Source organism: Argentina silus, assembly GCF_951799395.1.
Source record: "Argentina silus genome assembly, chromosome: 2".
Taxonomy (NCBI): domain Eukaryota; kingdom Metazoa; phylum Chordata; class Actinopteri; order Argentiniformes; family Argentinidae; genus Argentina; species Argentina silus.
The window spans coordinates 25,341,342-25,356,341 of record NC_139656.1 but is presented as its reverse complement, the minus strand read 5'-3'; the positions used below and the strand labels follow the sequence as shown (position 1 = coordinate 25,356,341).

General features: G+C 43.4%; 1 protein-coding gene across 1 annotated transcript in view; it reads left to right on the top strand.

The window, feature by feature from the left end:
• Nucleotides 1-9,451: 9,451 nt before the first annotated feature.
• Nucleotides 9,452-15,000, top strand: part of LOC310815792 (seizure protein 6-like) — a gene marked incomplete at its 5' end in the record, with an annotated part of 99,814 nt that continues 94,265 nt past the window's right edge. The window contains one exon of the mRNA XM_083685715.1: nt 9,452-9,536. Coding sequence (XP_083541841.1) covers nt 9,452-9,536 — 85 coding nt within the window. The remainder of the gene's footprint in view (nt 9,537-15,000) is intronic.

Here is a 15,000-nt window from a genome sequence, read left to right as displayed (position 1 = left end):
ACCCTGCTTACTCTAAGAAATTACTGGTTTGACACACCTCAATCATTATGGGTCAGTGAAACATAAATCATGGAGAAAATGAGCAAACACTTCAGCGCTGTCACTGATATGTAGGGAATATGATTAATCTTCTGCAGGACTGTATCTAAAATCCAATAGAGGAATACATGGGAAATGTAATTGTGAATCCATGTCTCCCACGTGTTATTAAATGCATCGCCGACAGCTCCAACCAACCGAAAGTGACTTAATTACCTGACATTTACAAGTCACGCTATTTATTTCTGGTCATGTTTAAATATAAGCCCTCTCTGTTGAATATTCATGCTGCTCCCTTGCTTGCACACAGGTTAATATTTGTCCGTGTCTGAATAACTAAAGCCTCATGAATAATGCATTTGGGGGGGCTGGCTTTTCCCTCTGCCTTGGCTGTGTTTGGTGTGTCAGGTGTCCATGTTTGCCAGGAAGTGGAAATGACCTAGCAGATCAGGTGCCTCTGTACGTCTCACGCTAACTATATACTGTAGAGATCAGGATTCACTCCCCTCATGCTCTTTTAGGAGTTGTACACCAGGGGAGGCTGGTGGGGGCAGAAATCGGAGGTCGGGCTCATTGTTATGCAGGGAATGGAATGAGGAATGGTATCAAACACACGTGTTCCATTCCATGCATTACAATGAGCCCGTCCTCCAATTTCTACCTCCACCAGCCTCCCTTGTTGTACAGTAATAACAGGCCAATGGCACTGTATGGCACAAGGACATGGACTGTTCTGGGAACAGGAGTTTTCCTTGCACTCAATTAATAAGGAGTTAGTTTAAAATTCAATGAATCTCAGAATGTTACAGTCGCAGTAACAGTTTGGGGATTAAAAAGCTTCAGTTCTGTTCATACTCATTTGAATGCTTCAGTTCTCTTTGTCCTGTCTCCTCCTGTGGCCATCTTGTTGTGTCTCTGTGTGTTTGGCTCATGTTTGCTCCTTCTGTTTAAGGCCTGTATGGGTGATTTGGGTGTTCAGCCATGACTAGTGATTTGGCAATGCATGTGTAGCTCAGTGGTCATCATGTAGAAACGTTGAGATCTACAATTGGCTAACCTTGTCCTTTGCAACCACTGAAACCTGGCCTTAGTGGGAGTGAATTTACTGATGAAAGTATTTGTCATTATTTGAATCACACGGCTGCGAGGCGTAGCTCCAAATCAGAAAAACTACGTAAACGAAGGCCAAATTTGACACATTGGTCCATCAGACCTTCCAAAACATCAATCAGTGTCTGGGAATGAGATTAACAATTGGCAAACAAATTCACCTTGTCATTTGATTAATTATTTGAGTGTCAAAACAGCTCTTTAGATGTAGGGTAAGATGAGCCAGCCTACAGATACTATCATATACGGCATAGGAGGTAGTGTCTGAAGATGCATTAGTGGAGGTTTTTCAAGCTCGTGTGGGATCTTTCAAAATGACCAGAGGTTTATTTGGCTTATTAGTGACTGTAGTTCAGCTAAGGAGCTTAGCTGTACTGAACAAATTCAGACACCCCTGAGTTTGCAGATGTACAGTATGAATATGGAATATCTATCAAGTATTCTTGTTAGCCTGTAGCACTTCAGAAAGTTCTATAGGTACCAATGTACGAAAAGTCATTCGCAGAATGATTATAGTACAAAGATACATTGATTCAGTGCCAGCTTAGGCTAATTTCTTTGAAACATGATCCATAATCATAATTGTTGCCTTGACTCACTTGTTTCAACTAAGCTGTAAACGACAGAATCCATAACTTGCTCACAAAGAACATACACATAGGACTTGCATAGCAGTAAAAAAACTTCAAGGGCCGAGGTAATCTTCAAGACAGAAAAAACATTTGCAATGATTGGTTTAATTTCTGTGTGATTCAGTCCCAGACAGTGTAACCGTGGCAGCCAGTAGTCGTGGGAGTGTGCTGACCTGGCACATGTTGTGAAGGCAGGCGCACGCTGGAGCTGTAATAACACACCCCGCTGGTGCTTGAAATATTCATAGGCAGATAAGCCTGACTCTCTGACTCAGTCACATGCATTCCTCCCTCTGCTTGCACCTCCTGGTCACTTCATTTCCCCACAATAACACAGCACTCTCAGCCAGGCGGTACGCAGTGCCAGGCCAAGCCAGGCCAGGCCAGGCCAGACCAGACCATACATTAGTGTTCAACCTTGTTGTTCGGCCGCAGTCTGGCCGGGGGGTGGGGGGATGGGGGGGCGGGGGGGTTTGAAATGTCACTGCCTCACTATGTATGCAAATCAGGGCTGCACTGTGAGTGTTCCCAGAGATGTGTGTGTGGTTAAAGGACCCCCGTAGAGGGACCCCTTGCATGGATGAGTAGTTGTAATGGTGTTTGTGTGTCTGAGGCTGGAGGGCTAGATACACAGGAGCACATATTGTTGAGCCCCAGAGCAGTGGGCACTCCAGCAGCAGTAATGGGGCTGACTTCCACTGCAGTGTGAAATCAATATGCAGAACCTCAGCCCATGCAGAGAGTTTTGGAGGGTAACAGTAATAATAAGAAGAAACACCTCAATAGAGCAAACACAATCATAAACACTGTCCTTGGGCATTTTGCAAGGTCCCTCTCTCACGTTCAGTGTATATATATATATATATATATATATATATATATATATATATATATATATATATATATATATATTCATAAACAATGTCATGAGTGAAATAAAGTACTTTGAAAATGGTTACGTAAACATTCCACTGTAGGAAAAGTGTGACTTATAAGTAGTGAAAGTCTTTGTCTGAGGACACACCAGTCAGTGACTGGGACTGAGAGCTCCTCTGCTCCGAAGGCAGACAGATCAGTCCCTCTGTGGCCTGAGTGGAAAACAGCCGTTGAATTGAACAAAGTGGAGGAGTGCGGAGGGCAGGGAGGAAAAGGTGAGACAAGGGTGAAGTGGAGAGGAGGCGTGAGCTGCATTCTCTGTGAGCGAGCGAGCGAGTGACTCAGGCCTCTGGTCAGAGAGAGAGAGGGAAAGGGTGGGAGAATGTCTCTGAGCCAATACAAAAGTGCTCCTGAAGGGGCCCGTGGTGCTATGGTCAGTGATTGTTTGCGACTTAGCATCTATCTACCCCTAGGCTGTCTCCGCTTAGCATCTCATTAAGGATCTGACAGCTGTCTGCTCTGATCATCCGCCACAGAGGGAGATGACATGAGGAGACACATTAGGACCAGACAGACATGCTGTAGTATATCAGACTGTGATGGGATGAGGGAAGGAGATTCCTGGGCAGGGGTGAGGCTGTTGTCACATGTCAGGTACAGTACAGCAGGTGCTGGCCTTGAGGTGCTCCATGGATGTCTGAGAGCGGTTTAAAACATTGATAAACGCGGCCTTGGAGCAGTGTTCTGTTCCAGCGTGCCCGAGCCATGAGACACAGTCTGACTTTATACAAAGAGAAGGCCAACGAGGAGGAGGGTTACAAAATGAGGGGAAGAGTGAAAACTCCTCTATGAGAGAGATGTATTGTAGATACTGTATAATGGTAAAGGACAAGATGTCAGGTCACTGACTATCTCAATGATGTGTGTGTGTGTACTGTGTGTGTGTGTGTGTGTGTGTGTGTGTGTGTGTGTGTGTGTGTGTGTGTGTGTGTGTGTGTGTGTGTGTGTGTGTGTGTGTGTGGATGTGTGTGTGTGTGTGTGTGTGTGTGTGTGTGTTTGTATGTCTGTGGACACACGCTCTGTAATCAGCCAGAGAGATGAAGGCTTTCTGAAGGGCATGTATTGTGTTGTAAACAGGACCTTCAAACACCAAGGCTTATTACTCCCATGGGCAAATGACTGGCCCTGCTTCAGAGGACTCCCCCGTACAGTCAATAGGAACAGAATGTGTATTCTGAGTGTATTTAATGTGTTACGTGCACGAGATTACCTCGGCTCACATTACACAGCTCTAAAACATCAATTTTCATTTTTTACTAATTCACAACATACAATGCAAAATATCCTTCTTGCTACACTGTGATAATTACATTTGACAAGGGTGCCACATTAATTTACCAGTAAATGCATTATGGAACTCACGTCGGTCCTATTTCAAATGTTATTAACAAGGTGTTAAAGGAATTCCAAATCAATGCTAATTTTGGAGTCGTCAAACTGACACTGCTGAGCTGGGGGATACTCTGGATCTCATTACCATTGCCAATGCATTCAGCAGACTGTGTCCCGCATGACTGGGCAGGCACTGCACACTGTAGCTGTCAGATAGAAGCAGTGATCAGGGGGCTAACAGATGTAGAAGAGTCTATGGGGTATCATCCACTATAGTCCCAGTGTTGGGACTTTGAGCAGACTTGTGGGCACAGTGCCATCCAGATCTCACAGCCTGCCCTGCTATGGACATTGCAAAAGGGTCATTTAGGACTAGCAGCCCTTCTATAAGTATAGCATTCAATGTCCTTTCATACCGTCTCCCCTGTCCACGATGAGAGTGCTCTGTTTGATTAGGATGTTTTAAGTCCAGCTGCGGTCCCGTCGTCCCAGGATACGATTCCTCTCCTGCAAAGAGAAGGTCTTTTAAACACAGACTGATAATGCGACCTACCGGAGCCGTCCTGTGCGTAGGCTTTGATAAAAGGTGCTCCCCTCCACTCATTCCACATTGCACTCATAGGCATGGGACATTATATACAGTACAGCTGTGAAATGATTCATACCATTAAACCCACAGTGTGTGCTCTATAAATACCCTGTGTAAATGCACCCCTGCTCAAAGCTGTACCGTAGGAGAAGCACAGGAACCGAATCACACAAAGCCGTAAAGAGAGCACAGACATAGCCAAGTTGCACAGTGAATCAATCGGTGGTGCTTGCTGGTGAATAGCATCGCAAATAGATTGCATTTTCTTTGGGGTAATATTATTCAATTCCCTTGTTCTGCCAGATGGTCCGTGCAGCTAGAATGACTTCATCAGGAAGCGACTGGTGATCTATCCTGCGTGGCGAATGGAAATGTACCGAGGGGTAAAAGGGAGCTCTGTGAGGGCTTATTGAGCTTATTGAGACAAATATGGCTGGCAGCTTGAAGAAGGCCATGGAGAGTGGAGCAGGCCTCGTTTGGGCCCCATGGAGGGGGTGGGGTGTGTGTGTGTGTGTGTGGGGGGGGGGGGCAGAGGCACTTCCTGAGTGTTCACGCCCCAGCTGAATCAGGGAGAAGTGTTGGGTAGCCCCCGCTGGTCTAATCTAGCCTTATTCAAGGCCGGCTTGCCTCTCGTGTATACAGCTGGATCCCTCAGTCAGCAAGTGAAAATGAATTAATTAACTCTGCTACTCAAAGATGCAGTTTATATTCATGGATTGAACTGAAGCTTCTCCTGCACCCATCTGGTGATGTACAGAACACAGAGTGGAAATATACTGCTAATCAGTTTAAAGGGGCAATCTGGGATTGGTGCATCAATTTTTTTTAACTTTTAAATGAATTATACGATTGATTCTTGAAGAATACAACTTTTAAATGCCTCATGAGCTTAGTCTTACCCCATCAAAACCAAAATATAAGTTTGTTTTATTCCTTACTAAAAAGAACATGGTTAAAACTGTCATTTGGATCTCATAGATGGTCTGTCCTTGCATCCATAGCTCTGTCTATACATTTGAGAATCGTTCCATTTCACTAGCCCCATCCCTCAGCTATTTACCCAAAAAAGGTTGCTGTGGTTCGAACCCCCGATTTCCACCTTTAAAGGCAAAGATTGCTAAACGTCAGCATAGAGCATCCATGTGTGTATGGTAAATTAAAGCCAATAGATTTCTGCACTTAATGCCCTAAATGCTGACAATTGTTCACTGAAAGTGTTACTAAAAGGGTTCTCAGTAGGATTCTCACTGTGATTCTGATTACAGCTGATTACCCCAGCTTGCTTTTAAGAAATCCCAAAGCTAGACCCATGGAGGTCTGTTATTCTGTATGGGTGGTAAGAGGTCCATTGATAGCATGTGACAGAAAGCAGTCTTGTTTGGCTGAGGCACATCATGTACAGTAGACTATAGTTAAACACCTCAAGCCTTGCATCGTGTTTACAGCACTTGGTCAGCTGTGTCTACCATGAAAGCCCTTAACAACGCAATAAATGATTGTCTCAAGATGTTTTTTTTTCTTTTTTCCTTTTTTCCCCCTTTTTTTTAAAATCACAGCATCTAAAATTACCTTAATACTTCTACAGCTGACCACCGAATGTGTGCCTCATTACCTCGAGGCATTGGTCATTTAATTTCACAGGCTTGATTTTCATTAGCTCCCCTGGCCGCCTGCCCGTTAACAGAATGAAGGCTTGGTTGCAAACGTCTGGCTCAGAGGGAGACCTCTGGGCTGCTTAACTGGGCCAGTGAGCTTCACTGATGGAGGGCCACACAGTTAGAACCTGGGCCTGCCGTCTGTGCTTCAGCCGTGATGGAGAGGGGGAGAGAGGCAGAGGCGGAGGGAGGTGAAGAGAGAGAAAGAGGGAGAGAGAGGGAGATATACTGTAGAGAGGGGGAGAGAAAGGGAGAGGAAGAGAGGTAGAGAGAGCAACAGAGAGAAAGAGGAAGAGGTCGAAGGAGAGGCAGCGAGGTAGAGAGAGAAAGAAAGAAAAAAAAAAAGTGGGACAGCCAGAAAGAGAGGGAGAGATAACGAGAAGAAGAGGGAGACAAGTAGAGAGAGAGAGAGAGAGAGAGAGAGAGAGAGAGAGAGAGAGGGAGAAAAGGAGAGACAGACAAAGAGACAGAGACAGAGGAGTGTCTGAGATTACCATGACATTCAATTTACATACATTACCGTCAGCCACGGGAAATGAAATATACATAAGTCCTAGAGAATCCCAGCCAGCGAGGAGAATCCCAGCCAGCGAGGCCGTAGTGAGCAGTCTCTGTAGAGGTGTGACAGTGTGTGAAGGCCCTGTCTCGTCATGACGCATCACAACTTGGCTTGTATACAATGTGTAAGAGGGTGACTACAATAGACACATGGCCGCAGCTCACGCAGACAGAGAAAGCACGTCTCACTGTCAATCATCACCTGGTTTAGTGTGTCTCAGGTTATGCCAAACGTTGAAATAACGTTCGCCGGTGAGTTCCTAACGCTGCCGTGTTGGGTACAGTGGGGTTTCTCTTGTTCACTGTCAATCTTTCACTTCATGTATTGTCTTACTCTATTTCTGTTTCTCAGGAATTGACTCTTATTCTTGCTCTGTCTGGCGTGGCAGCTGACTTACCTGTAGCTGTATATGTGTGTGTGTGTGTGCTACACACTGTTTCAGCTCTTGCACTTCTTTATCTGCCTACTTTGAGACGACGGCTGGGAGCGCTGAGGCTAAGCACATACAGTGTAATGATCTCCCGCATGCTGTCAGAGCACAGAGAAACATGAAACTCCCATTCTCATCCAGAGAAGTGTTAAGCCATCCAACTCCATATTATTCAGAGTCAGGCCCAGAGATGCTATAGGCAGCTACACATGAAATAGAAATACATCAAACCCCAAAGGGGCCTTGAAAAGAAGTGCTCCAGGAGCTACAGGTTCATATCATACTGTGTGAATACTGTACATTGAAACAAATGTGTCAGTGTTTACTGTGTATCATGCCAAGCTGCTTTAAAATGCAGAATTTCACCACTGTTTCGTCATTTCTATTGTAGTCCACCAACGTCAAGATTTAGAGGCTATAGGGTTTTAGCCAACAATCATGTACCATTCACATAAAGTTCACATGTCTGCTGCTCCTATTCTATCATTTATGAATGTTACTCTTTATTGTCTATATGGTCCCTCTTACAGTATTCACTGAGTGGGGAATGGCAGTGGAATGTGGTGTCATTGCAAAAACAAAATCATGGGGAGCGTTCAATAACGATGGGGAGCGTTCAATAATCATGGGGGGTGCTGGTGTTGCGCTGGTGTTGTGTCAGGTGGTGTTTCCCTGTCAGGTGGTGTTTCCCTGTCAGGTGGTGTTTCCCCTCTATTTATCGTGGTTTTAAGAGGTATCTAAGGCTAAACTTAATTTATGATTGCTTACTTACATATCACCATTGCAAAAGTGTTTTCATGCATTTTAAAGAATACTTTAAGATGAATTATTGAATTCAGAACATTAATTGATGTTATCACAATTTGTCAATTAAACACCAATATAAATATAAATCTTTGACTTGAATGACATGAGATTACAGATGCAATCGATAGTATGTGATCTGTAAGCATCAGCATTGTCTTACAGATGAATACATTGATATTTTGAATACATAATTATATTCATACAGCCGATCTAAAGTGCATGGGGAAAAGGTGAATACAACATACTACTGTGATAATATTTACAAGAATGCGATGAACACGAATATAACATGATTGACAATCATTACTGAAGTCGTAATGAATCATAATTACAAGTTTAGTAATAAAACATGTACAGTACCAGTCAAAAGTTTGAACACACCTTCTCATTCAATGGTTTTTCTTTATTTTTTATTATTTTCTCCATTGTAGATTAATATTGAAGACATCAAAACTATGAAGGAACACATATGGAATTATACATTACACATATGGACGTGTGTAGTGGGCCCTGCATTCAGGCCCACTACACACGTCCCATCTTCATAACACTGAACCTTTATCTCCTTATCGCACTTCAGCAGCAACTCTTTTGTAAATCAGCGAACATCATCTCAACGAAATGAAAAAAGTTGCACATAAGAAGTTGTTCGTCTTTGCAGTTGTGTACTTGCATCTCGTCCACCTTTCTACACCTCCCCTACTAACTTCCATATGCAAGCAGAATGGGATAGTTGGCTAGGATGGAATACATTATAGAAAAACCTGCAAAGCTGCCAATGTAAACGGAATGTAAATCGGGGGAAAAAACGGACTGTCCTTCCCTGTACTCAATACCTCCCCCGCGTTAATTATCAAACGGTACTTTGTCATCCTTATGTCAATATAATTGCTTGCTTAATTATAACATTTGCTTTAAAGGTCATATTATACATATTGAAAGTGACAACAAATGGTTTTGGTGTCATTTTGTTGGACATTAGAAATGCACATTCTATAACAGTATGCCATATTGTACGGATTAGGCTACTAACTTTTCATGAGAGCGGAGGTTGTACCGCTTGCTGACGCTAGGAGCTGTCCATGGTGCTGAAGCGTCAGCGGCGTGCTGTCTTCAAGGTGCTGACAGCACACAGAACCAGCAATCCGCTTACAGAGCGTTGACGGGCTCTGCATTTCAGTTGATACTTGTCCAATCTGCTCCCTGCTCGACTTGCTCAATAAGTGCAAGAGCAGTACGCCTTTGTGTGTGTTTTCACAGATCTAAACGACATTTTATCATCCGTTTGCTTGTTTTGCTCTGGAAAGTATTTAATGCAAGGACGTATTCTGTGAGCGGAAAGCGACTTCGACTTCAGTAGACATGTGTATGAGAAGAGACTACCAATTAAACATCCTCGTTACGGTGTTGATTCTCGCTGCTGCGGTGTCAAAAATACACGGACAAGGTAAGAACTTGATTATGTTATACATTAAGTATTTTTTGGGAGAAAATGCCGGTCTGATTCGGGCAGTCGATTATTTGCGACCTGCTCCTAGCTCCGCATAGTACTGTGCCACACAGTTCCTGACATCAAATCTACAAGTGTGTTTAAAGCACTTCATATATTTATAAAGGCATGCAGTAAGTCAATTTAGAAAAGGCCTGTATTTTGGAACTGTCCTCTTTAGATATAATGTCCTCGCATGATCCTTTGTCTAATAATCTAGGATAAATCTTCAAGTATCTTCAAGTTAAATCACTTGAAAAACTGAAACATAAATTTACCCAAACAGGTAAACATAAATATCAATCTTATCAAAATAGGTTTACAGTTGTGTTAACCATATATGAATACTGACAAAAGTTCGACATGCCCTTATTTTTTGTTTAAATCTCATAAACGATTAAATGAAATAGAAAAGAGACCCGTCGGCTATACGATTGATATAAACATAACTAGGCCTACATTCCATGCTATAGTTTCCTCACAAAACTCATTAGCCATAATTCATTGTTATAAGCCACCGATTCCTAAAACCCGTCTGGAGCCAAATAGCATGTAGGCTTAGCATTGTTTATCCAAGTTTGTTTTGGTTTTTGAAACCCGACTTCAAGCGCTTTCAGTCCAAGTTCAAATTAATGTAAGTCTGAATTACTTTTTCTTATCCCGACCCCAAGATTTAGTAAAATGCGCTGAAAAGCACAATTCAATCCAATACTTTAGGCAAGCAATTAATTGTCCAACAGTTTACGCACCACTGGGATGTGGCAGAATGTGTTTAATGTAACCACAGAGATAGGAGTAGCCAGAGGGTTCACTTGGCATCCATTTCCGTCCGTGGTCTGTGTAAAATATGGACTGGGCTGGATTTCCAATGCAGTGAAATAATAGAAGGACTGTATATATTCGTTGTTTACTAATATATGCACATTGTCCTTATTGATTTGAGCTAAACGTGTGTAATGTCCAGGGTTTTACGATATTTTCGCCGCACGAAACGTGTTTGCCCGCTAATTGTAATAAAAATACTTAAGGAGAGTGACTGACACGCACATGCGCAGTCCGACAAGATCCTCTGCCCTCCGATACTGATGAATACAAACATTTGTGACACAATTAAGACAGACCTATCTTCCCACTTCCTTTGTCCAGCTACTTTCACAAATATTACCAGATATCACTGACAAAAAAAAGCGCATGGCTGCAGTGGGGTTCACAACGGGTACCATTGGATTTCGAGCCACTCAACCATCTCATTGTAAACAATCTTTGATGCAACTCAGCAGGCTTGTGTGTGGTGGTGGTGAGGTCCATATGGCAGACGGTGCTAGGTAATGAGACTGTAATCCTCAGGAATCACTGAAGATTACTAGCCGAGCTGTTTGACACAGTTGAGTGCTACAGTAGGAAGCGCCTTTCGACCTGTTATTATTTCTTTATTTTCTGTCCTCTCATCTTATACTATGGCATCCTACTCAGTCTCTGTGGTCTGTTAGCACTCAGTTGTCTGTCGTGGTGAACTTAATGCAGTATTGATAGGAACCTTTATTTGTATTGAACTTAATACAGTATTGATAGGAACCTGTATTTGTATTGAACTTAATACAGTATTGATAGGAACCTGTATTTGTATTGATTGTATATTTTCCTCTTGAATGTAGCCATTATTTGTTTATGAGAAACCGGAAAAATATGCTCTCCTTTTATTTTGGAGCTGAGGTGAATATTTAACCTATATGCTCCAACCTGCAGATCCATGATTTTAGTTTTTCAGCGGTTGTTTCATTGCCACAGAATTCACAGGCAGTCATGAACTTCAGCTGAAGCAATCGATGCAAAAAGCACTCCTTTGATCCATCCTTTACAGTTTCAGTAATATCATGTAAATACCATAAGCTAAATGCCATTCAATGTTCAGGCTCTCTACACAGAGATCCCATCAAAGGCTGTATGAATAAGACCCTATGAATTGCAAATTCCACTCTGTATGAAACCATTGGTTATTTGTCTGAGGAGCTTGGCGTCTTGCATATTGAGTACTAACTATAATGCTTTTTTCCCCCGACTGTATCAACACATTCTCCATCTTTGTATTACAGTCATCCCGTAAGACAATATGGAAATGTTGAATTTCAATATCAGACAGATTCCTCATCAAGGTATCATTCTATTCAGGCCTGATGTCTCCTGTATTTAATGGTGAATTAATTACTTTATTTTGGCGATCCATCATAACACTGCCATAGCCCTGTCTGGCACTTTCCACTGTCCAACTGAAGACACATTGTTCAGGTCAATTCATTGGCCAGGCAAATGATCAGAATAGAGTACATGTATAGAGAGTACATGGTCCTCTGTGGCTCAGTTGGTAGAGCATGGCGCTAACAACACTTAGGTTGTGGGTTTGATTCCTGCTGGCCACCATATATACTGAAATGTATGCACTCACTGCAATGTAAGTCGCTTTGGATAAAAGTGTCAGCTAAATGGCATATAATCGGCTAAATGGCATATATATGTTGGTTGGTCTCATGACAGCGTTACATTAGTCATGACTGTGATGTGCCATTATCATGACAGTGGGCCTTACTGTTACTTGATAGTTCAAGTAAACAGCTCAACAGCCTCTGCAGTGATGGCCTACTGTACAGTGCTAAATATGAGTGTGTGAATTGCTGACTGCTTAAAGAATCACAACAGCCCCCCTCTCACATCAACACAGCAGCATCATCCGCTCACCACTCAACACTCTAGGGAGGAGGTACAAAATGCACACACTATTTTTAGAGCGTAGTAACCTTTGACACAGTATTTTTAGAGCGTAGTAACCTTTGACAGGTTCCATTAGTGCATGCAATGCTGGAGCAATTAAAGGCCGACGACAAGCAGGACAAATACATTCATTTTTCCATGCGAACTTGAGCAATGCTTTTATACTTCACACACTCTCCTCTCACTCCTGCCAGAATGGCCATCATTGTAGTCTGCTCCTTTTTTTTGAAAAACAAAACAAAACCAAAAAAACATCAAAGATAAATTGCTATCCACCTTGAAATGCAATGGCATGGTTTTGAGCAAAGCGATTATGCAGAATGGTCCTTCAGCCATTGTTCCTTCAGCCATTGTATGTTGCCAGCTTTCATTGTTTTACACTATGACTTTGCCCATTATTTCAACCTGTTCTTTGTCTTTTTAGAGCTGCTTAAATGGCAACCATTCATGAAATGTCAATGTTCTCTTAGCCACGATATTTTGTCTCTGGTGTGGTACGTACTGTAATGTGCTGTAGTTTGTGTTTTACACAATTGAATCGTGTTGACTGGAGCTTGTTATCGTTACAGAGTATCTGAGCCTGTTAACATGTTGGAGTGGGATCTGGGAGATTGGGGAAGGGGATGTTTTATATATCCTGCAGCTCATTAAATGAATTACGAGCCCCTCCTGGTTGATGGAGCTCTCCTTGACACGCCACTGTTGGTTTGAATATTGTTCGAAAGATGAAAGCCTGCGATTAGAATAATGAGCCATTCAACATAGCTTTGTCGTTTGAAGAATAGAGGATTATTACCCATGGTTTGTGCCTGACGAGGGCTCAGAGGCTGGAATCTACCCTGACAACGGCTGCTTATTACCACAAGTCTTCCGAATCAATTTAGATTGAGGAACAGAGGTTCTCCTTCAGTGTCCAGCTTTCACAGATGTCCTTGTTTTCAGGAATGCGGGACTGAGCTGGAGGGTATTCCTACTTTCAGAAAAAAATATACATGATGGAAGAAAAAAAATGGATACTGTTAATATCTTATCCCAATAGAAAACATCAATAGCACGCCGGTATCACTCTATATAGCCCCCTAAGTCACAGAGTGCTTTGGGTAATGGTCGACACCCTCACCCAATCTCACCAAGAGGAAGAAAGCCTGGCATTCATGGGAATGTGAAGTCGTGAAGAACGTTTCCTCACAACGTGTTTCGGGTGGGGGAGGCAGTGGACCCATTCAATTAAACGGCATGCTCTAGAATTCTGATCATCCTATAATTCTAGAGGAGGGATAGAAAATGTTCAACACCTGTTTTTTGGATTACCGGTGATTAACTTCATCAAGGGCTATTCAGCGTCTGGGCGCTGTCATAATTAGTTTCGCTTTCCTTCAGCTTGTCAACTGTAAATGAGAGTCATTATGCCAGAATGCCCCTTTTCCGGGCTTGGCGCAGGGACGCCTTTTCCCTGCATCGCTCTGCCTCTCTCTGCCCCTCTCTGCCTCTCTCTGTCTCTCTCTGCCTCTCTCTGCCTCCCGGGTGGAGCCTACAGGACAATTGAATGCTGCCATTTTTCCAGCTCTCCATGTGCAAATGCTTTTAGCGCTTACAGTATGTTCAGTGCTTCATATTTTCCCTTTTCAGGTCTGGTTTTAGGGAGCTTTCTTTAGAAATGGCTCTGTGAAGATCATATTCTATTTCTGGTTGTTTCATTTTGTAAGGCCTGCTTTCATAGCATTATATAATCACTACAGACTGAACTCTGTTGCTCATTTAGGGGTAAAAGAGAGTTGACCTTTGTCACACCTTTGTCTGGTTTGCGGTAGCATTGACCCTTTTGGCTGCTGTGAACCATTCAGCCAGTTGGGATGAAGCAAATTTAGCAGATTCACATCTGTGGCCATATCAACAGAGGCCGTGGAAAGATATAGGTAATCTTGTCAGGAGCGGATGCCATCACTCACAGCCTATCCATTTATGATGTATCACTCTCCACAGAGAGGGTCAGGGCGAGAGGCGGTTGAGATAGGGTCAGAGATTTAATAAAATGTGCCAAATCCAAGGTAATGTAGATAAATAGTACTTTACCTCACTGCCTACTGTGTCCACCTCTATCCAACCCCTGACCCCCCTCTCTCCGCCTGAATAGAGCGATGACCCCCCCCCTTGTCAAGGCGCTACAGAACGGGCTTCAACTTGGTTTCAACTTGCCTGTTGCCTTATCGATCCTACCACTCTCACACTAAAAAAACAGCCAGTGTGGTGAGTCTCCCCGAGGCCATCCCCCCCCGCCCCTCCCCCCTCCTCCCCCCTCCTCCCCCCACCACCCCACCTTTTTCACGTTCTGCCAGGCCACGTACGCACCTCTCTAATCAGGACTGGCGTGGGCTTGGGCTGCAGAGGAGCTGGCTCTCTGAAACGATTAGGGCCGGGGACAGCTCCAGCTCTCTTCCCCCTGTTCTCGACGCCAGATCCCATCAGGAAAGCACTTCATCTGGGGCAGCGGCAAGGCCCGTGCAGGGCCGGTGAGCGCAGTGTGGAAGGCAGCAGGTAATAGCCTGTGTAATATGTTTGGAGGAGTAGCTTTAGTATTCACAGCCAGAGCTGACCTCAGGCAGGCAGGTCCAGCCCCCACAGTAATTTCCTCTGAAAAGATGTAATTGAATTCATC